Raw genomic sequence first — 24,857 nt, forward strand, 5'->3', positions numbered from 1 at the left:
CCATGGGGTCCTGAAGCCGGATCATCTCCAAAGGCTAACTGGCAGGTCTAAGTAGGGACGGCATTAATACATATTATTCACAAAGAGCATGATTGAACAGAAAAATGTGCCCGGCGTGTACCCAGCTGCTTTGTTGGCACACGGCTCAGCCTCAGCCTGGGTTTCAAGACTGAGCTTGGATTTAGCCATGCATTCACTGAATTCCCCATGCAGCTCTTATTCATTCATTCAGGCACAGGCAGGGCTGTACCAACAAACTGGTGTCTGTGTGTGTGTGTGAGAAAGAGGCGTTCATTTGTGCCAGCTCCTGAATAGTTTTGTAAATCACAGCAAATTCATATTTTTGACAAGTATATACAGTAAATATTTACCACAGAGAAATAAGAAAAATACCTCTTCAAGTGTTACTTATTCATTTATAAAACCTGCAGCTGAAGAGAATGATATTGCATGCCACTAAACAGACTTACAGCTTTACAGTTTCAATTTTCTCTCCCCGTTTCCTTCTTTACCGATTCGTTTTCTTGGCCGATGCCAACCGAAATTGGACTCGCGCTTCCTGTTTGCAACCAAGCACAGCAAGGAGCGCTTCACTGGTGTTCGCACCTCCTGCATGGGTGTTTTGACTTCCCGTTTACATTCATAAACATGCATGGATACATTTTTTTTTTTTTCCATAGCTTACCTCCCAGCCAACAGGAGGTCAGCAGGTGCCTCTGAGCTCACCAGATGTCTTGGTTGCTTCAGACTGTGAGTGCCATGGATATATTTAGAGGGAGGGCGCCCTCTAGAGGGAAGTTTGGGCTTCTGCCAGTCCACAACTTGCAAGGGAAATAATGCCCTTCCCCTGCAGCGGCCATGTCATTAGAAAAACATAGTTTATGCTGCTCAACCTTATTAAAAGGTGATTTGGTCAACTATGCAAATGTTGACCAGTTCAGTGCAGTGTGATAAGTAATCTTTATTTAGGTAGGTTGTTTTTCAGACTAGTAGTCACAGACACGCTGGACATTCTTTGAAATGAAGATGAAGTAATATTATAAATTGCCTTTATGCTTGTATGAAACACACATCCATTTTAAATGATCTTTAAATGAAATAAGAGAACTGAATGGGAGATTAAACATATATAACTCCACTTGTCATTACCCCTCAAAAGATAATAATATAACTTCATAAACAAACAGAAACATGTATTTAAGCTGAACAGAGATGTTATAAGCAGCGGAGTAATACGATGTTGGTTGGATGACGGAATCTGAAAATGTGGTAAAAATGAAATAGCCTGGTTTAATATTTAAACTCAGAAAATTAGATCAGTCTTGGTCTAATAGAAGTTATTAGCGGAGAAGCCGTTTAAACTCTTACCTTCATCGCTTGTCGGCCTTCCGAAAGAAGTTAGTCTGCAAAGATAATACAGTGGATTGCATGTCATCTTTTTGTTTGCTGTGGTATTAGTGTATTTATGTCAATTAAATTAATATTTAAACATTATATTATGTACGTTTATGGTAAATTGTGCCAATCTGACCTTAGTATGGGGGATTAAAAGTGCCAAAATCTAAACTAAATAAAGAAATAGTGCGTATATTAATACGGCACTGACGCACAAATAAAATCAAGTTGCCATTAAAGCGAGAACTATTTGAATTTACTATTGTATTCATTTACCTTTGCATTAATTCCTCTGTTTATTTACTTTACCGTTTAATTGTCACTTTATTTATGAATTGACCTTCATGACACACTCTGAATGACAGCCCACCTCATTTGCATAATGAAGCAGAAATTCAGTGTAAAATGAAATTACTGAGTTCTGGAAATAGATAAATGAATGCAATTCCAAAGAATCACTTAATAAATAAAATGGAAGATTAAACGACAATAACTTCAGTCATGTCAATCATGTCTCGTTTAGATTTCGTCAGTTCCACAAATCCATACATTTGGCAGCGAGCTAAACTTACTTGCTGTCCTTTAAGTGACTTGCTGTAAAAATCCGACTGCACTGGTAGGCTTCCTCTCCGAGTTTCATTCACCGCAGCACCTGGGGGGGATATTAACCCACATGCACTGCTGAACGGAATCGTTCAGTAAAAGAAAATAAAGGACTCTCATTTAATTCTAGTGAAACTCACTAAATCAAAACACGGCATTGGGGATTTGATTAAATAACACTTCCCCGAGGATTAATTCCCCCACCAGCCTCTGCTGCGGCTGGGGCTGGAGGAACTACAAAGGCATGCAAACACAGGTTTCCTCTGTGCACCCTGAGATAAGTATTTAAACACTCACTTGGCGTGTGATGAACGATGTTGATTTTATCTGCAGGGAGAGAAGACTGTCTCAGCCGTTTACAGTACATAGTTTAATACAGCCATTTGTAAGGTGTCTGCTTGCTATAGCTGTAAACTTATTTTGCTTTATGTAAAACGAAAATGCGTCAAGCCTTCAAAGTTTAGACGTCAATGCGGGATAGCAGAATACTTACCGTACACGCTGGCATCATCCTCTCTGTTCCTGGCGGCTCTGGGAGGAATCTTTTTGTCCTGTGGAGACAAAGATCGGCGCTTTAATATGAAACTGGCAGTAAATTACTCATTCAGAGATGTTTTGGGATTTATCTGTGTTACGTTTGCACGGGCTGAGAAGAAGAGTCATAAATCTTTCGATGCCTTCAAGGAGATTCAATGAGAAGCAAAATAATGTTTAAATATGAAACAACAGAGCAGAAATAAAAGAGAAGTTTCTACTAAAACACAGCTTATTGTTGCAGCCTGGAAGCCAGCCCGGAGCTGACACTTGACACTCGACTATATTGTAAATAACAACTAATTCAAACTAGCAAAACATGACTGTTTATCACTGATACATCAGTAACTCTGCTGTCAGTCGCAGCGGCAATTTTTTTTCAGAATGAGTAGCTTATTTAAGTAGAATCTGATGTTAATAGTTTCTCCAAAGATGGGATATCTTATATCATTTGATTGTTTTACTTGACAAGCACACACCACTCTTTTACAACCTCAAATTATCATGTTAAGTCTAAATTGTGAATTTTTGCAGCACGAAAAGCTCAGTGACATTAACTGTGTGTTCCAGTAAGACATGACAGTGAGCCAGCATGCACAACACCAGGACTAAATGGAATTCATCCATTATTCATTTGTTTATTTTCATCTGTGACATGCCACAATATCTTCTAGCCTGTTTAGTCAGCTGCAGGCCCATTTCTTTATTATACATCGATCAGCCACAACATTAAAACTACTGACAGGAGAAGTAAATAACATCAACCATCTTGTGACAATTCAGTGTTCTGCTGGGAAACTTTTGGACCTGGCATTCATTCATGTGGATGTTACTTAGACATGTACCACCCACCTAGACCAGACCAGATACCCCCACCCCATAGCAATGACACTCCTTGATGGCAGCAGCCATCCCCAGCAGGATGCAGCCTGACACAGACACACACAAAAACATGAAGAACAGCACAAGGTGTTGACGTGGCCTCCAAATTCACTAGATCCCAAACTGATCAAGTATCTGTGGGACGATCCACAGAGGCCCCTCCCCTCAACCCATAGGACCCAAAGGCGTCCACTAACAACATCCTGTAGCCAGACACCACAGGACACCCTCAGAAGGTCCATGTCCATTCTCTGATGAGTCACAACTGTTTTGGAGGCACAAGGGAGACCCACACAATATTAGGAAGGTGGTCATAATGTTATGCCTGATCAGTGTGAATTAACACATTTTCTCTTTCACCTTTTTTAGACAACAGAGCTTTTATTCCATCTCTGACCAGCAGGTGTCCTCAGCTCATTGTTCCACTATCCTTCATTCTCCTCAGTTGCCCCCTACACTAGAGTGTGTGCAGTCTTACTTTCAGTTTGGTCTGGCTTCTAAATAAGCGGAAATCCTTTATCAAAGCGCCTGTCAGACTTGTCAACGCCTATATTTTAATGATGTATTAATGACAACTAGGTAAACAAACCGTTTCAGCCAGTAAATCTTGTGAGGTCACGAGATGTGTGAGCTGATAATCATGTTTACATGGACAATATTTCTTCATCTTGACTGAAATCATTCTGATCAAAAGAGTCCGACCTAAAGGTTAAATAAATGTTTACACGGCCCAAAACATAGAAGAATATTACTTTGTTGACCAAGTGATTCAGCCCATTGTGGAGTGTCAAATCCATTTACACGGTTATTATGAGGTGCTTTTATTTTAATATGCAGCGGGTTATCAAAGGAACTCCTTCTGAGTTCGAGGTAGTCACATGCCGCGTTTTATTCCGAATACTAGTGTTCATGTAAACACAGCCAGTGATGCTGTAACATGGAGCTTATACTTCTACCCCTTGACTTCAGATGTTAGTTTCAAATGTTCTGACCTCTGTGACTTACCGTACAGTTCATAGAAGCCACACCATTTTTGAATTTCTGGTCAGTATCTATCACTTCTTTGTTTTTCCACTCTGCGTGACCCTTAAAATCTTAAAGGCTCATTGAGGGTACTACGAGACAAGACGACATAACCTATGTACCTAGCCTACGCCGGTCAGTCTGGCTCACTCTGTAACAATGGCACCCAAGCGGTAGTCGGCGCTGTGTCTTTTTTTGCCAGTCGGGTTAATCTTTGTTTCTACTTCCTGCCACAATGGCGACTGAAACTTATGCCGAAATTTTGACGAAGACAGTCGAGTCATACAAATGTTTCTATCTCCGAACCTCCTCCGAACCATTTCCTTGATGTGTTCCAACTTTATTGTTCCAAAACAATCAATTCAAAAATTGCGTAGATAAAGAAGAGACCGGAAATACTGAAGCGGAAACATGCTACTACCAAGCGAACCAATCGCAGCTCTTGCGGGACTGCGTACAGGTCTTGGCGGTCGCTGTAGTTACAGCGTCAAATTGACGTAGAAGCCTAAACTGCCTATTAGAAAGATCTATCTTTATTCTGATATTCTGACAGTCTTTGAGCAGTTTTGCATGGCATGTGCAACAGATGGTGATATTCCGGTTTGTTCCTGCATGCTTCATTCACTCGTGCGTGGTGGTCCTACCTGCTGCTTGGGATCCATGCCCTTCTGAACCTGCTGCCAGTCTCTGAAGTGCTCTACGGCCTCGTCCACGGTGAGCAAACCTGCCTTCACCCTCTGCTGGAGCTCGATGAGATGATCGAGCTTGTGTGTGTTGGCTGTTTGGTTAGGTACGAAGGTGTCGTAGGTGGAAGTGTCGCTGTCGTCTCTCCCGAATGCTGCAATAAACAACGACTCGAGATAATCACCACGAAAAGTCCGTAAGGTGGACTTAAAATGTATTAGAATAAATTAAACTGTTCATTTCAGTTTGGAATAGGACGGAAATAAGAGGAGGCAAGGATAATATGACTCCAGGTGGCATTCATAGTCAGGTAATTTAAGTTTTCCTGGCTCATAATGTCAGTGAGTCATGGAGATTGTAAATGATTTTCTGGGTGACTCCAGTGATCTATGGAGCTGTCATTCAGTGTCACCAACAGAACAGCGAGGCAGAAAAGGGACTTTGTGTCTCTGTAGGTGGTCAATTTTAGCACTTCTTTCTCTCTTTCACACAAATCTTCTTGGCACCTGGCTGTGTTTAAATGTTCTGCCTGCTCATTTTATTTCCTTTTTACTGTCCGCGTGCCCATTACTGTTCTGCCATAACGACTCGTTCCACCACGGAGATTACTACAATATTAATTAATTTAATAAAACACCATAAATTATTTAGGTGCGTCACCGTTAACTCATATCATCCAGCAAGTATTTCCAACAGGAAATCACAGGACAGTCGTCAGCTAAAATCACTGGCACAGGAACAGTCGTGCTGTTGGACCAAGGGGATGTCTATATAAGGTATAAGTAGAAATGAAGAGCAGCTGCAGCTTGTAGATCATATTGTTATTTCTTAATTTTATTAAAGCTGAATACGTTGTTGGATTTTGATAGTTAGGCCTCCTAGGTCATGTATTATGACAAATGATACTGTCTTGAGTGAGTGACTAGATGACAATAATCATACACATCTCTAAACACTCCTTCATGTCCAGGCGCCATGTCAGTCTCACAGGGTTTCTGCTCTTGAAATAGTACATAGTACTTTTAAATGAAAACATCGATCGATTCAGACGTCTGAAATGTGTTTCCAGAGTAGATGTTGTTGTTTGGTGTGGGATCACTACCAGTTTAAAGGGGAATTACCGTTTTTTACAACCTGGACCTTATTTCTGGCATAAAATACCATCGTTTACTCACCCATATAACTTTTGTGTCATTTGGAGTCGTTCGTACAATATTTAGATCTGCATATATCCATATAGTGGATGTGACTGGGGCACCGAAATGCAGCCTCTAAATAACGCATTATCTGCCACGAAACTCGTTCATTTCACCAATATTTTGTTATGATACGCTAGTGCTATTCCCCGTTGATTCCAGAGTTACTTGTTGTCTATTCTCAGAATTGCAGTGGTTTGTTGCTCTTTGGCCAGCTGTTCCTCTCTCTGCCTCCGCTTCCTCCTTTCAACAAGCTCCTCATCTGTACACTCTGGCTCAAAACGGTAAGGACATCCATCATAAACAAAGTCATCGTCCACAACCTCAGAATCGGAAAAATATTCACCCACGTTGCAAAAAACTAGCAGTTATTTAGAGGAAATTACAGGTAAACAAGCCATGAGGGGTTTTGCGTGGTGCTCAGAGATGACATCATCCAGGTCAGAGGTTAGTAGGTCAATCTACAGACCCCGGATGATGATAACAGGTAACTCCGGACTCAACGGGGAATAGCACTAGCGTATCATAACAAAATATTGGTGAAATGAATGAGTTTCGCGGCAGATAATGCGTTATTTAGAGGCTGCGTTTCGGTGCCCCAGTCACTCCCACTATATGGATATACGCAGATGTAAATATCATCCAAACGACTAAAATGACACCAAAGTTATATGGGTGAGTAAATGATGGTATTTTATGCCAGAAATAAGGTCCAGGTTTGTAAAAAATGGTAATGAAAAAGTAACTAGTGACCACATATGTCCAAAACATGTGGTGCAGCTAAGTAAAAGTATTCAAGTACAGTACTGAATTAGTGTTATACACGCTGGTCATAATTCATTGCTCACCTTGTTTAGTGGGGAGTGAATACAGATCATTACCGCTCTGTTTTGTCTTCTTCTTCTTCTGGAACACTGTGAACACAGATCAGTCAGTAACAGTAGCAATATTAATCATTTTCATCAATTTTGCTCCTGTGTGCTCCTGACAACAACTACGACACATAAAACGAATTAAATGCACATGACTCCTGTCCTGTAAATCATAACATAAAGCTGTAGATTTGAGACCTGAAGTTAAATATGAAAAAAATATGAAGTGCTTTAGAATGCCGTAAAATATTTCAATGTTGGATTTCTTGGCAAGATGCAAGCCTGATTTGAAAACTCGCTCTTTTGCTCCTGCATTTCAGCCATTTTCCCACAAGATGGAGCCTTGGACTAAATTTACAAACAACCCAGTGGCGGCCTGTGCACAGCTAAGTGTTAATAGCCAGCAGAAAAACTAAACTGAAAATATATTAACGTTTCAGAAAAAAATATATAATGTAATGAAATCTGCGAAAACAACTAACGCATGCATAAAAATCCTCGCATTGCTCAGATCTGGATTTCATTAGACGCCCTGAATGATGCTTTTGGTTTGAATGAAAGGCTACACTGTTCAGCTGCTGGAGGTGGTGGAGCTGCAGCTGTGAGACCGACACGGGATTCAAATTCAGAATCCACACCCTCGAAGATAATCGCACCTCTGACTGCTTCCTGCGTGACAGCGCTTCTCTTTTCCACCTCACGTTCAAACAAGAGCCCGTCTCTGCGGCTTCATTCAGAATCGAGCAGGACTGTCGTGCAGCCTGCCGTCTGCATGTCCAGTAATACCTCCCTGTAAGATTGAATTTCATTCACATTTCAGTTTTCGCTCTCGCTGAGCTTGTTGCTGCAAACAAAAGGAGACTCATTATTTCCACTTGTGCAGTGTTCTCCAATAACTGGCTCCTCGCCTAATCCTCCACCAAGCCTCATCACTGCCCTCACATCTTTCTCTGCGGCTGGTGGGAGCGAGGAGCAAAATGTGATCCTTGTGCGGTTTTGAAGCTCCACTGTCTCAATAGATGGAAACCTCAGAATCCCTCTCCTTTCTCGTGTGCGCTCTGGGGACAAGGACGATGGAAAACATGTGTAATGACTTATTCTGGCTGACTTGGCCTTGGTCTGGCCAAGATTGGTTGCAGATGGCCGCCCAGTAGTTCCCTCTCCATTACTGAGGGGATGGTTGGGATACGGAGAATTCGGTGGTGCGCTCAATTTCTTGTTTTGCTTTGTAAGTCCCGCTGGGAAAAGGGCTGGCTCGCAAGCAAGCTCAATGAAAAGACGAGATTGGAAGAGTGTGCGCGCACTGAGCAATTATACCGTTTTCCGTGTGTTTTGGATGCGATTGTGAGGGACGGGTGTAATATTGTCTCTGGGAATAATAATTAATTGCGCATGCATGTGTTCATGTTTTGCCTTTTGCGAGATGAAAAAGAGGAGTCACAGCTGTGTTTAATGATTTATGAGCCTTAATAATACCAGTCACTTTTGGACGTTTCGTGTTCATGAAATATTCACACGGCTGGAATTGAACAGTTAGTCGCTCTCGACGCGGGCAAATGGCTCTTGCTTTATTCTCGCTTTTGTTTGTTTTGCGGCGAGCGAGCGACTGTATTCTTGTGGTTTACAGACTCAAAACAAACTGCAGTGCAAAAAAAAAAGAAAGAAAGAGAGAAAAAGCCTCTTCGCTGTTTTCTGCTCAGCACCACTCCACTGACAATAGCAATGCACATTCCAACCACTTCCTCCCTCCCTCCCACGTGAACTCCCCTTCCCACAACCCCGCGTTAAATGATGCAGCCCAGAGAGCAACAAGTTGTCGCAAGTTACCTTGAGCGATGTAAGGGGTTCCGTCCTCCCTCACGTGGGTGTTTTCAGGCCGAGGTGTGGGCGCTGGTGGGCGATTGGCAATGAGCGCTGCTTTTGCTGAGTTCAGGCTGGTGTCATAGTCATCCTTCACCCCCAGCGGCGCATAGATATCCTCATCCTCCCCCTCTTCATCCTCTCCTTGCTGCTGCTTCTGTGCATCTGTAAGTGAACAGATTCCCTCAGTGTTTACTGCACTGCTGCCTCAGTGTCATAATGAAGTTTTGCATGCTGCTCTCGCTACTTGTCATTTCACAGCTGATCGGAAGCAATGCTACATGATGTCCCCATCAGCAAGGGGAAACTACTTGGCGGTCGGAAATGAAAGGCAACAGGGCGTAATGGTTTGCAGGAGAAAAAAACAAAAACAACTACAACTGGTAATTCCATTCCTGGCTTTTCTTTGTCCTCCTTCTCTCCCCCCATTGGCGCCTCACTCACCTGCGTTGTACATCATTTCGTACACGTCGCCGTCACCGTTGTCCTCGCCTGGGTTGAGCATATTCTGAAACAACAGAGCATGAGGAGATGCGAGGTATGCCACCATGCAAAGCACAGAGAAACAGTCCAAGAGAGCCAGTTAGGAAGTCAATGTTTGACCTGTCATGCTGAAGACAGAACGATTATTTCCCAGCATTGTTCATGCATTTGACAAATCTTGATACAAGACCTCACCTGTATCCTCTCACCAAAGCGTAAAAAGCACAGATGACTATCCACTAACCATTCTCTAAGCTCTGTCACACTTAAGGCTGATATCTGCCTCCGTGCGACACTTTCATATTCAGCGTTTTCGTGTCAGCAGTGACAAACCTCCAGATTATTAATTGAGGTTTCTTGCGGCATCTGTTAGGACTTGTGGAAAAAGCGATTTCGGGGCTTTAACTTGAATTAGAGAGGTGTGCTGTAACCCTGCCCGCTGGCTCGCGGGAAAGCAGTTTTCCCCCTGACAACAAAGCCGCTGCAGAGTCGGCCTATTTGCTAATAGCATGCTGAGGGACAGACAGGGGTATGATCAGGGTAATTATGAAATCAGACAATCTTCCCCTTTCAGTCCAAACATATCATTTAGCGAGCAATTCAAGACCCTTGGCTTTATGTCAGACTGCATCCATAATTACAGACACGGATAATAATTTACTGCTATATTTAAACTTCTGATGCGTGAAGAGTTGCACCATTAAATGACTTCTTTTTTATTAATATTTTATTTCGTACCCTATGTGGTAACTGAGTGGTCCGCTTAGCATTTTAAACCGAATAGATTATGTTCTACGCGGGCGCTAGACTGCATTGCAGGCTTTTGCATCCAGAAAGATTGTGGTAACTAAAGACTCCATCACAATACATATGATAATACCCAGGATTACACTCCATTGTCCGTTTAAGAGGATATATTCTGAATTCAATAACAAAAGTCCCGGGCAATAATAGAAATCTGCACAATATATGAGATACAGCTGCATCGAAATATCCTCCTTATAACCCGCCCTGCTCTGTGTGCCGTTTCCAGGCAACACAGCCAATCATGACTCAATTACAATATTATGCAGTGCCTTGTACTGCAAATTATGTATTGGCTGCCAGGAATGCATTACTTAACAGTAGAGGTTCATAACAGACCCAACAGGTAGAAGGGACAGGTTAATTACCACCGCTTGAACATTGAATTTTAATAGTCAGAAGCTGTGCTCGAGCTCAGTGTGGCACATTCGGAGGTAATTCCTGGACAGGGGTATTTATTTACCAGCCGCTAATGCTAAATCATTTTACAGATGTCTGAAACTGCAGGAGCCGCAGGCATTCCAGACGAACTCACCACTGCAATCTGAGCAGCGGCACTTCAGGCAAAGCAGCAGGCATGATTTTGTTAGAGGGAGAATAAATCTCGAGTAGATCTAGCATGGGATAAGAAGCGTAAATCTGTTTTCAGCAGCTGAAATGGTCCATTCAAGCTGGCACGCTCTCGGCTCTCGGCTCCAGCGTGCTTGTTGCTTTTTAGCATAGTGCTGTCAGAAGTGTAATACCGAACTCATCACACAAGGACTGTGCAGGCAAAAGCTGCTCCTTTTTTTTTGGCATCGTAGAAGTGGTCAGCTCATTAGGCATACAAATACTTCACGCTTGCTCATGAAAGTGTAATCCTCATCTTATTCAAGGCTATTTTAGCAAGGATCCGAAGCCGTGCTTGCTGAACTGTGAGGCTTTAGTAAAATACCAACATCAGTCTGCTCACAATGGCAAGGCAGACATGTCTTGTTTAATCTCGTGAGCTTGTGGTTATGCTATGGAAAGTTGTGCACACAAAAAGCCTCGTGTTCAAGAGGTGACATAAGCCACAAGTCCTAAGTACAAAGCTGCAAGGTGGCGTCTTAAAGCCACAGAGGCTCAGCTCGAGTTTATGAAGCTAATGGCTGGGTAGCTTAAAGCAGGAAATGCAAAAACATGAGAAAGGGTGAGGCCATTGTCAACGTTTTCCTGTCCATCTAACAACCCCTTTAAATTACAGTCTATTCATTCACTATTTATCTCCACCATTTGTAAAAACGTCGGCAAACAGAACTCACGAACTCAGATTTTATCAAAAGCTTCTTCCACTTACACGGTCATGAATACTACAGGAGGGCGGCTATCATATGTACCGTTTGACGGCAGCAGGTGTACAATGCAGACGGACAGATAAGCATGTTAGCATGCTAGCGTTTGCTTATTAGCCCCCGAACACAAAGTACAGCTCAACCACAAAGGTCAACGTCATTATGGTGCAAAAGGGAAAGTATCACCATGGGACTCATCGTGTGAGAGCCACCAATGTTAGTTACAGAGCACCGACTAGAGGTAAAGATACACTGCCTGGCCACTAAAAAAGCTCTAATATTTCACCTTTAGCTTTGATTACAGCACACATTCGCTGTGGCATTGTTTCAATAATCTTCTGCAGTGTCATAAGATTATTTCCATCCAGTGTTGCATTAATTTTTCACCAAGATCTTGTATTGATGATGGGAAAGAGATGGGACCTCTGGACAAAGCCTTCTCCAGCACATCCCAAAGATTCTCATTGGGGTTAAGGTCTGGACTCTGTGGTGGCCAATCCATGTGTGAAAATGATGTCTCATGCTCCCTGAACCACTCTTTCACAATTTGAGCCCCATGAATCCTGGCATTGTCATCTTGGAATATGCCCGTGTCATCAGGGAAGAAAAAACTCCATTGATGGAATAACCTGGTCATTCAGTGTATTCAGGTAGTCAGCTGACCTCATTCTTTGGGCACATAATGTTGCTGAACCTAGACCTGAGCAACTGCAGCAACTCCAGATCATAGCACTGCCCCCACAGGCTTGTACAGTAGACACTAGGCATGATGGGTGCATCACTTCATCTGCCTCTCTTCTTACCCTGATGCCCCCATCACTCTGGAACAGGGTAAATTTGGACTCATCAGACCACATGACCTTCTTCCATTGCTCCAGAGTCCAATCTTTATGCTCCCTAGCAAACTGAAGCCTTTTCTCCCGGTCAGTCTCACTGATTAGTGGTTTTCTTAAGGCTATACAGCTGTTCAGTCCCAATCCCTTGAGTTTCCTTCACATTGTACGTGTGGAAATGCTCTTACTTTCACTATTAAACATAGCCCTGAGCTCTACTGTTGGTTTTCTTCGATTTGATTTCACCATTTAAGTGATTACCGATCACCATCAATCAGGATTATTTTCCGACCTCATTTCTTCCTCTAAGACGACAGTTCCCCACTATCCTTCCAGTTTTTAATAATGCGTTGGACAGTTCTTAATCCAATTTTAGTAGTTTCTTCAATCTCCTTAGACGTTTTCTCTGCTTGATGCATGCCAATGATTTGACCTTTCTCAAACAAACTAGCATCTTTCCCACGACCACAGGATGTGTCTTTCAACATGGTTGTTTAAGAAATGAGAAGCTACTCATTGCATCAGTTGGGGTTAAATAACTTGTTGCCAGCTGAAAGATAATCGCCCATGCAGTAATTATCCAATTATCCAGGTGGCGACTTTTGTTTTTGGCCAGGCAGTGTATTTCACTGCTCATAGTCACACTACCTGAAAGCTTAGGGGGTATCTTCTTCATCTTCCATTAAAACGGTAGTCTCACATATTTTTATGTGAGACTACTAAATCTTCTAAATCTAAATTCTAAATCAACTAAATCTTCAATACTAGCACTTTAAAGATTCAGCTTCACTGAAAACCATCCAGTAGTTGTTGAGAGAGTTCATTGCCAAAGTGATGAAAGTAAACAGCTAATGTGGTTACAGCTTTTTTTTTCCCAGAGTGAAGATGACGATGTTATTCAAATGAAACCAAGTCCGACACAGCCTGTTACAAACAAAACACGTAATATGCAAAGTGAAGTCAGTGGAGTCATCTTGTCTCTGGACTGGTGTTTCAGGTGTAACCTCATTTGGCTCTCCTGGATTTGGATAGGCATACACTGTACACAAAGCACACCTCACTACACATAGCTCTTTGTAGTCTTTGGAGGGCTCACGGGCTCATTTGTATTTATCGTGCTGCGCTCTGCATCCGAGAGCACCCGGCGAAACCTAGAAGAGTCCATCTAGATCGCTAGATAAAATATGAAATAATGACTGCAGGTTTGCGTTGGCATTTGAGCGAGCGCAATATTGCATTTTGAAAACATAAACACTGTAGATAACAGCGGAGCATTTTCTATATTTGTATTCTAGTTATGCTTTCCCTGAATTATTCAGCTTCCCCCTCCGGAGCAGTTCACAGCTAATTAACAAAGAAGTGTGGTGCCAGGGCAGACTAGTGGATCTGACGTAGGCCCTGTGAGTGATTCAGCCTGTGCATGAAGCAGGGGACCGATCCATCTAGGATTTATTGACAGAGTGCTGCTACACTGACGCCCAAATCACTGATGCATCATGGGTTGATTAATTGGAAGGTAGGGGGCGATGCCGATAAGTTAATGAAACCGTTGTACAAAAAGAAACCTCACCTTGTGATCGTGACTCTTCTAATTTCTCCAACACAGTGTATGTATAGCTCTCAGCTGATGCATTTTAATTACTCTTCACAAAAACCAGGTGGAAATGTCAGGCGCTTATGCATGTCGAATCTGTCTGTTATGTTACGTACACGGGCTTGTCCCTGTGGAGAGGCCTGTGTTTGACTCCGCTGCTCCCCTGTCAGCTCAGCCGACACACTGCACGCTTGCAGTGAGCACTCACTAGAGCGATCTGATCAAAACCTGCTCCGTCTGCAGTCCCTCTCAATTAGCGCTGTTGCTAGGGGGATAAATACGTTTGCAACAGCTGTTCGAGTGTCTAAATTTCCCTCGAGGGGGAATTCTCTGTAGGTTGACCCGAGGCATCAGAGAGAGTTAAAAGTTGTCGGTATTGCAGGGGAGGAGAGGAGATGGGAACAGAGGTTTTTATATATGAAGGAGTAAGTAGTGTGGAGCTGCTGTCTGTTACAGATTGATATAACATGTCGGCTTTAAATGATCAACACCCAGATGACATTTATACTGTATATATTGTACTATTTATCACTCCAGTAGCTGGCCCACAAATATAATATAGGTTTTATTGGTCCATGTTTTGCAAGAATCTGCTCTGTGCTAGTGCTTACCTTACTATATTGAGTTTTCCTTTTAGTGGTATAGTTACTTTGCGAAATAAAACTGTAGAGAACAAATTAGCTCATAAATATAATGAATTTTAAACTTCAATACTCAATAGCATTCAGAGTAATTGGTTTCCCACTGAGACATTCAAATGCTGCTCTCACTTTTATGCATCAGGAATGAAAATGAATCCAACAGTGTAATTCAAACAATATCAAAGCTAAGCGTGTTGTCGTGCACATTTACTTAAAGTGAGCAGGCCTCAGAATTATGTGGCCTTTAGTATTGGTTGTTACCACCAGTGTTACCAAATCAACATGGTAACACCTAAGTAACACCTAAACGTAGTTTTAGATGGTGGTATTGGTATTTATACACTGTGTTTATTTGCTATCTTTTTAGAGGTAGATGAGACGCTTATTACCACCTTCACATCTGCCCCACAAGTGTGAAGTTAGCACACGCAGCTTAACTTGGCGGGAACCGAAACCAGCCTGGTCTGTTCAGAGGTAATCGTACTGTAGTTTTACAGCGATGTGTTTTCTTTCCTCCTCAGATTTTGTGCATAATCAGTGCTCTTTTGTGCTGTTGGCAGGCATATTTGTTTATCTTGCTTTAGTGGAAGTTTCTAGGCAGCATGAGCAATTCTAACCAAGGCCAAATCGGCAGAGTAGCTGTTCACTGTCTCGTAGAAGGAACAAAAACACCACAACAATGTACCAAAGAGGTCACAAACTAAAAGTTGGAGTTTTTACGTTTACAATTAATCACAAATACGTCACAACATGATCCAAGGTTTAGTGTTTGCATTACACACTAAAAACTATGTTTTTGCTCTACCATCTAGTCTATACCTCTGGGTGCATCATGTATGTTTTAAAATAACATCCTCACCGCCTAATGAAATTAGCATTGGAAAGAACACTGTGATGTTTGTGTCCTCCAGCTTTATCACATAAAGGGATGTGAATGCATGCAGGGGAACTATTAAATGTGGATTGCCTCTCATTAGCCAGCGAGTGGCAAACGTGCAGCTCTGGCGTAAGCGTATCCAGGGAGGTTGAGCAGGAAGAGGATCTTCACATTAACATGAGGAAATGGCAGCCAATAAAATCAATAAAATCTCGACATTAGTGCCTGCATTAATTGCCCGAACGTATGCGGACGACCTGCGCTGCGAGCCGGCGTGCATGCATGAACAAACACGGCCTTTCTAGTCTCTGCGGGGGTGTTCCATTAGGAACCTCACAGGCCAAACATAATCAAGAGGAGAGGAGCGGGTCGCCATCCATCCTCTAACGGAGCCAAGAGATGGACGTAAAGGCTCTAGTTAGGAGGGAGTGTGGCCGCCCCCGACATACAGGTCACTCTCGCTGCTTTCCACCTTTCTATCCTCTTTATTCTGTTCATTATTGATAAAGGACCACTCTTTCTTAGTCCAAGTGCTGGACTGGTGTCAGTAAGAACACTCCTGAGTGCTGCACTTCATCCCTTGGCTGTGAGCGCTCACGAGCAAAGGTGCATTCTGTTATTTTCCTCAACTGTCAGCAGGTAACTGGAAAATTATAGAATTTCACTCAGATGAAATTACATCCAACCAACTCTGTAACAACCAATAGGTGGATTTAATTAACTCACAAATCACAGGACATGAGAAGCTGTCATCAGTTATCGGATTTTTGAGAAATGTCTTCATTGTATATGGGGTCAATAAAGCTAAAGTAATGGAGTAAAGTGGTCTATCATCCCAGAGATGCGTAGACAGGCTAAAAAGAAAAACTGCATATGAGGTGAGAGTGGCAAATAGCCGATGAGGATGTAGTTACCAGCGTTTCTTTCAATAAGACGTGAAGGTCCGTATGGCCGTGACTCTTGGCGATCTCGGTGGGAGTCTGTCCGTGGCGATTGGCCGTGTGCAGCGCTCGTTTAGCGCCTGGACACTGCAGGAGAAGGCTGGAGACACTTCTGAATCCATACTGAGCAGCAAAGTGGAGGAGCGAGGGCACGTCTGCACGGCGGAGCTCTACAGTTTGATCATGTATGAAAAGCAAAAACATATTTTATTAAAGCTGAAAGTAAAGTAGGCATACTTCTTTGGTGGTCAAGTGGTCTTTGAGGAAACTAGACCTCTTCACCTCCACATGGTATTTTGTTTCCCACTTAGAAAATCAAGCCTGTAACGAGACGCTTTGGCCAATAATGTGTCTTTGCCAGAGAGGACATTTGCTGTTCCAGAAGTAGCAACAATTGCCAAAATGTTAAAGCAACCCAAAAACTGCAGCTAGAACTATTAACAAAAAAGATATTCTGAAAATAAACACAGTAAAACGTTTGGCGACAGTATACAGAGATGAGGAAACTTGCCGTACTTCACCTGAACAGGTAAGCTAACTTCATTTTCCTGTAATATCTAAGTATGTTGTCGTGACTATTTAGGGTCAGGTTGTGTTAGTAGACTCTCCGTGAAAGCAGACGATGCGTGGCTATGTTGAATCATGCTAATAGTTTAGCCTTCTGCTAATCGATTGCAGCTGCGGCTAAGTCATACTGTGTTTGCGTAGCTAGCAAGAACTTTTAATCGCCGGATGTTATCTCAAAAGGCTTTAGAGGTCCAAATGTTTGCAAAGAACAGAACCGGGATTACGGACGCAATCAGAGCGGTCAGGTGGAAGGGGCTTAGGATCAAGAAGGGAGAGCTGCATAAGCTTTGAGGAGTTTTTCTTGTGGTTTGTTTATTTTTTTTTGCTTTTTCAAGATGTGTGCCGACCCCAAATTTAGTTTAGCTTCTGAGAAGCAGCAGCTGTACATTCATACACAACAAACTCACAATCTCCTGATGTTCTTTCACGGTAATAACGTGAAGGTAAACCAATGCAGCGTAGGCATTCAGGAGAGTCAAAGAAAGACAGCTTGGAGGCACTTATTGACCTGTTTGTCATGGCAACATTTCCCTCTGCCCTTTTTAGTAGAGTTAAGGATCAATCTCAGCTGCTGATGAAGCCATCAATCTACCGCATAATGAGCCAAGAAATAATGGAAGACTTTGTTTTTCATAATGGGCATTATGCAAGGGGGGCACAGTCCGACTGTGAGCAGTATGTTCAACTCACAATCACTGCATAAACACATGGTTAGACGGAAAGAGTGAATTAAATGGACGTTCTGTTGCGGTGAGGCGTTGCCATAAATGCAGCTAATGTGTTGAAATACTTCAGAGATATTTATACTTATGTAACCCTGTATGTGTTAGTTTGATGGTTTGCAAATCCTACACTGCTTTACCTCTTTCAGGCACGTGTTCACACTGCAGTGCCTGGAAGCCTCCGGTGGGCATGCTTTCCAGCAGCATGGAGGACAACTTCTGATCCAGCTTGTCCATGGAAGACACCTGTAGAGCCTAGAAAATATTTGATTGATTTGTGGCTGCAAAGAACATTTGGAAACTTTTCCTCATGGGTAAATGGCAAGCTAAACTTCAAATCTGATGGCAAAAGAAAAGGTCTCTCTAAGTAAAGTCGGGGTATTAGTTCAGTATTACGTATTGTGTATAGAAGCACAAATGCCAGGTCGAATTCAACTGTATGCACATCAGAGTCCTGTCTGGCCAGTCCACACTTTTAGTTTGAAGTTCTCTTGGCAAGTTTGCGTTTTGGCATAGCTCAGGTTTGCCTCTGCAGCAAAAGAGACCTAATCAAATCAAGTGTTCATGCCTGAAAGAGGGTTAAAAGCTGCTGTCGCTTCAATTCCAGAGAGGAGACTGCAAACAGTGGCTCGAATTAACATCGGCAGAAATATGCTGATTCGATTTATCTTCCGTTTTTTCCGCGTCTTTCTAACGGCTCGATGTGGATCAATTCTGAGCAGCGTTTTGAGGCGGTGATTGACTAATTTCTATGACTACCTTACATAACTATGAGTCACTAAGTAGCATAACACATTTAGAGTGCCTCAGAAGAGTTGCTTTTATTGAGAAGAGAGAGAGAATAGACCAACATTCAAATGTGCTTCCTACGCTGCTAAATCAATGACTGGCAAATATATTAGCAAGTTTAAAATTTGGTTTATGCTAACTGTTACGGAAGCTTATGTATCGGTAGGTTTACTTTCTGTTTGCTTATTATAATAAATACACATCTGTAGTATTCTCTAACATTACGTTGGGTAAAAAGAAAGGAGTGCAGGTGGATCCTACATTTGTCATAAGGCAATGCTTTGCCCTACAACTGTACGACACTTACGTACCCTTTGCCGTAACCTCACACCTCGCCAAAAAAAAATAAATGTAATTAAACAGCCACGTCTCTCAGTTGCACAAAAAAAATCTTTCCCTCTTTCTGCCTCCTACGCAGCCTCCACTCAGACCTCTTTTCTGCCTGCGTTGCTGTGATTTCAGTAACTTTTCAGCAAGATTTATTAGCTCCAGCTCCGACTCGGGCCGCGCTGTTCTGTTTGAAGTACAGGGGGAAATTAAACACTGCAGACGGTTAGCGTAATCACACAATGATGCCAACACATGAGTGCGATGGCGTACATCACCTCCGCAGGACACGGCGTAGACTCTGCATAAATCAGTTGCAGGAAACCAAGCGTGAGACCTCCCCTGTCTGATTAATCTCCTATAATTTACGGGCTTTTAAAAAAATAATTGTTGCCTCAACTTCAATTTTACAATTACCCTGATAATCAGAGTTGTTTTATGTCTATGATAAGAAATCCCCTTGTAAATACTGACCTTTTGAGAGGAAACAGTGGAAATCCCCTCTATAAAAATCAGATAAGGTAACTGAGACAGCCCTTTAATGGCTTTACCTGACACATGAAATCTACAGGGTCTGCAACCGTCGACAGAAGGTGGGTTATTTCCTCCATGTTGCTGTAATACTGCAACACTGCCTTGTTCAGTGCCACTCCACCACTATAGACAGCCACTCTTACATTCCCTGCTGGAAAATCTGCAGCAGAAGACATACAAACAGTTGACAGGCAGGCAGGACCGAAACAGGATAGTGTTTTATTGAGTCAAACCATTCATCATTATTCTGTTCACCTGGTGCACTGACACACAGGATCTGCTCATTCCAGCGGACCGGCTTCAGTCTCAGCGTCTGATTCTCACCGGTGAACTCAACCTCCATGTCACAGTCGGCCGTCCGATTTTTCAATAGAATGTACACCTCAGTGGAGCTCTGCCAAAAAAACAGACAGCACGGCGGACTTCATTGTAACCGGCGCTTTATGAACTAACAAAAGGGCTTACTGCCTTGACGAGATGAGCGTCTCACCCCGCAGGGAACTCTGGAAGGAACGACCACGATGTTGGATCTGACACTGTCAGCTCCAGTTGACTGCGTTTGTTCCGGCTTCTGCTCTGGTCCTGATAGTTTATGTGTGAAGGGGCTGTTTTTAACTGCAGAGGTAAAAAGATGGACGCTGAATTATGCACCGACAGTATCTACAAATTGTGTTTTTCGGATACAGCAACAAGGCATGTGCATTTGTAGTCGCGGTAGCTGCACTGGTCCAGGGATGGGAAGGGTTGGTTTGTCAAGGTTTTGGCAAAATAAGGTGTCCAAATATTTTCGACAAGACGTTCGTGGTCCTCAGAGAATGAACTTTTACGATCTTTTGATCTTTCCTGTAGCAGCACCATGAGGTCTGGTCTAAAGCTTTGAGTGAAATGTTCAAACAAATTGACGAATTGCAAATTACATCAGAAATCAAACCAAATGAGTGAACCCTCCGTGATGCCACCGATACATTTTCTGAACAGTGGTTTTGAAGCTCAGTGTGGCGGCTCCGGTAGTCGCCATCTTGACACTACATAATGCTGCGTAGCTCTTGGCTAATTCAAAAGAGCGAAAAAAGATGGAGCGCAAGTGGACCTGTGGCAGGTATGTGATGACACCTAGCAACACCTAGCAACCTGAGACAATGCCCACCTGTCACTCAAAGCCGCCAATTGAATGGGTGACTTATGCGCCCATTTAAAGTCGTCATGATTGGCGAAAGTCGCAACGGAGACAAAAAACGTTTTTTGGACTTGGCTGTAAACTAGTTAATGTCTGCTGTAAAGTTGGGCATGGGGATTGACTCACTTTTGGTGCCACCATTTGAGGAACTTTTGTTTTTGGCACATTTGTTTTCAGCCCAGGAGGCTGCAGCTTGTTTTAACAACTTAATTTCTATGCTTTATAACTGAATACTTGTAGTAATTTCCTCGATAGCAAGCTAACAAACTGGAATAACGCTGTGGTGAAAATAGTAGCTTGCTCATGTTAGCTTTTAGCTCCTACTGTTGCCGTGCCTTGTACAGAACTTCTACCATGGCTGTAGTGTTTGATTTAAAACTGAACAAAAGTTGCTTCCAGTACAAACAAACCCGTGTATTGTCTCTAGCTGAGCACTAAAACATATCACACACCTACATGTACTAGCAAACAAACATTGTCCTCCTGTATGGATAGCAGAGGTACTCATGGGTAAAATATAACTGTTCACAGGCTTCTTTCCTGAACCACTCCACTGTATCAGTGCAATGAAGTGACACGGAGTGCTCTTGAATTTGCATGGCTCGCAATGAGTAATCAGTGGAGGCCGAATTTGCATCAGATGTTCCTTCTGCTCACATACATCTGTTTAAATACACCCCTGTGCTTTATGATTTTATCCAAATAGTGCAATCAGACAAAGCAGGGGAAGGAGGCAGAGGATGAATAGCTGGGCAGATGAGGACACGGTGAGATGTCTGTGCAGCAGGTGCTAAAAAAATATTGGATGTCAATCTTCAACAAACACGATTCTCGGGGAAAATAAAAGCAAGTAAACAGGCTCCCAGGCTGCTGCTCAGGCATTCTCACAAATAATGAGCATCCTTTTGCCCTCACATTATGGCAGGGGAACGGCACAACCATGTGAAATTCTTCCTGAAGGAGGAGGCATGTTGCTAAAAGAGTCTGTTTTTACTGTCGTGCATTAAGAAATTAGTTTGTGGTGTTGAATCAGTCCAAGCTGGTACATTATTTGGTCTTTGAATAAACAAAAATAAAAGAAACACATGCTCAATCGATTTTATAATAATAATAATTGTTATATTGGAGATTCAGAGCGTCAGGCGACATTCAAATTTTGTATAGGCCCAAAATTTGTGATGTTTTAGAGCTGTGGAGAAAAAGGAAGTAGGATGTCAGACCTGACTGGGTTATTAAATGGGCCCAATGCCCTCCAGGGGTCTTTGAGGGTATGCTATTAGGTCCCTAGTAAAATATACTAATAGTTCAATTTCACTGTTAATTAATTTTTCAGAAGATGGCCTTTTTCAGAAGATGGCCAATGATCTCACTTGGGGCTCAAAGCAGAACGTCTTCTACGTCTTCAGAAAACAAATTATCTTAATACCTTTTTTCACAATGTCAGTCACAGCGGTCAGGTACTCAGGAGCGTCTTGTTCGCTGGAGATCAGCAGGCACTCGTCGCCGTTCAGGGGCACCAACTCCAGCAAAGGGGTCAGGCTGTCCACCCCGCACAGCAGCACCACCACATGGGCCGCGGGACACAACACGCGGGCCAGGAAGAAGCGCCGCATCTGGCAGAGGCTCTCCAGCATGCCCTTGGAAAGGATCAGGAGCTTGCAAGTGTACTGGGCCAGCCTGAGAAAGTCATTCCTCCGGCTGGACACCGTGGCGATGTCATAGCAGCAGATCCCGGCCTCCGAGACGGGACCGGAGAAAACTGACTGCAGGTAGGTGGCCCATTGCTTTGCCTCGGTCTCGTAGATGATCAGCAGATCTTCAGCTGTAAGAAAAAGTTGTATTCTGTGCATTACATATACTGAATTTAAGGTATCCAGGCTTCTTTTTCTCATTGAAAAAATACAAAAACAAGCAAAACACACCAACATAACCTCGACATTTTACAGCATTTTTCTCAGCCATCGTGCCAGTATTACTATGAGCATGGCAAAGAAACTATAAATCATCAGGACTCGTATATTAAAGCATTAATCATTTTCATTACCCAAGTAAAACAGTATGTAATAATGAATTAATGAATTAATAATGTGAGGGAGCAGCTTACCTGTCTGGCTCATTTCTGCAGTGCTGCTCGTCTGCAGGTCTCACTTCAAAGTAACATGGAAATACAGGTGGAGCTGAGATAAGAGGGTGTTTCCTGCTCCACGCCAAAGTGGACAAAGAAATGAAAGCCCCTTTTAAAGACAATGTGAAGCCTGTTTTATGCTCTGGAACAAGCTGGAATATATTATTATGTATATTTTGAGGTACTAAATTAAATGTAAAGTAGTGTGATGGAAATTTCCCAACTCAGTCCGTGGTTTCGACTTTAGAAGTTTTGTTTTGCCGTCCTGCGTCACACGGGCGTCACCAAACCTGATATGGAAAATTGGAAAGTAAAAATGTATAGTCACAAAATATGATATAGCATAAAAAGCTAAATTCTTGGCAATTGACTGAAAAGAGCGGCACAACCTGAAAAAAGTCATTGTGTGTGTGTAAATATTAAGCTTTTGAGTGATTTGATATTCTGTCTTGATATAACTTTATATATTTTACATAATAAAAGATAAAACACATAAAATAGTCAAAATGGAAAGGCACAATCATGAAAAATACCAAACTATGACTCATATAGCTGTGTTTACTATTTCATATTAATACAATATTCCATACAAAGACAGAATAAGCATGAATGTAAGCAATGCAGTCAAACTAGCAAACAACAACGGTCACTATCATAATAGGTGAGCAGGATGTGAAGACCTTGAGTTATGGATTTCACCAGAGTTTAATTAAGTCTGGGGCTACAACCTGAGGCGTGTTAAAACTAATGATCTGGTATGAATGTCTGCAGCACAGGCAGAGATAGAAAGGATGTTCTGACCTACCATGCGCACAGTCCCTCATTCAGAGAAATGTAAAAAGTCAGAGCTTCATTAGCTGCATCCACCTGCCAAACAACTGACTCATGCCGCCACACCGCTGTCCCTCTAATAGCAAAGTTTGCCGCTGTTTGTTTCCTTTGAGCGGCGGCGAACTGAAATTCCCAACTGTGTAGAAAATGAGCTGGTGAAAGTTGAGGTCCCTGTCATGCAAATCACTGGCGCCATGTACCTGCTGACTCACTGATGACAGATCACACCGTCCCCATGTGTGCACTCGTATTTTCTGCATGACTGCTCTACAGGACATGAAATCTTCTTCTACATCTGTAATGGATTCAGCCGAATGAGTCCACATTCACTTTTCCGTAACTAGTGACACAGAAAATGTCAGCTTGATCCTGACCTCAGTGAGGGATTCATAATAGTATCAGGAATGGGAACAAACAAAAGAGTGAAACTGCAAATCTTGTCCTGAGGATGGTGCTAGCGGCAAAGTAATAGGATACTTGAAATCAAAAGGTTTATCTTCATGGAGCCATGAATGTTCTCTAAAAAACATATATATGCTTTTTGATGTTTATGGCTTAGATTAATGACTTAAGAAATATTATGGTCAAGATTCATGCTTTGTTCTGAGGGAGGACAAAGGAAAAATCTTAATGGGTTCATCCTCAGGTAACTATGATCAATTTCTAATAACGTACCCCTTTTCTAAATAAGATAATGCACTAATACAAAAAATAATTGCACATTTATTATTATTATTATTATTATTATTATTATTAATGACGACAACCACACGGATAATAATAATGAGATTTTGATTCATCTTAATTTTTCTTCCTAGTGTATTATCTACTCTGTATACTTATGTATATACATATATAAACATCTGTATATAGCAACATTTTATATGATACTGTATAATATTGTGTAATACTGTACATATGTGATAACATTGACTATAATATATGTGCATGTTTGTATATGTGTACATATATACATGTGTAAATAGGTATGTGTAGATGTAGGCGAATGTTTACAGATACATATATATATATATGTGTGTGTGTATTATATGTTTATATATATGTATATATGAATGTATACATGTGTGGGTATACCGCACATACACATACTGATTTGTTTATTAATATTAGTATAACATTTGTTTTGTTTTTATATATATATATGTAATACTAATATATATTGATATATACTATTACTTACCGAAGTTTGTTCCCTTCTGTTGGGTAAATTTTGCACTTTTTGCTATTTA

General features: G+C 42.1%; 1 protein-coding gene across 1 annotated transcript; it reads right to left on the minus strand.

Annotated features, from left to right (window-relative positions):
- Window positions 1-1,370: 1,370 nt before the first annotated feature.
- On the minus strand, window positions 1,371-23,844 carry LOC311491392 (B-cell scaffold protein with ankyrin repeats-like; the record flags this gene model as incomplete). The annotated part of the gene is made up of 16 exons (XM_084549296.1): window positions 1,371-1,403; window positions 1,968-2,047; window positions 2,296-2,325; window positions 2,492-2,549; window positions 5,082-5,275; window positions 7,166-7,231; window positions 9,017-9,214; window positions 9,494-9,557; window positions 16,509-16,705; window positions 17,965-18,079; window positions 19,492-19,634; window positions 19,730-19,868; window positions 19,965-20,089; window positions 22,078-22,473; window positions 22,756-22,786; window positions 23,836-23,844. The coding sequence occupies 16 exons, from the start codon at window positions 23,842-23,844 to the stop codon at window positions 1,371-1,373; spliced, it is 1,878 nt and encodes a 625-aa protein (XP_084405422.1).
- Window positions 23,845-24,857: the final 1,013 nt, after the last annotated feature.

Source organism: Chelon labrosus (genome assembly GCF_963514085.1).
Source record: "Chelon labrosus genome assembly, chromosome: 1".
NCBI lineage: Eukaryota > Metazoa > Chordata > Actinopteri > Mugiliformes > Mugilidae > Chelon > Chelon labrosus.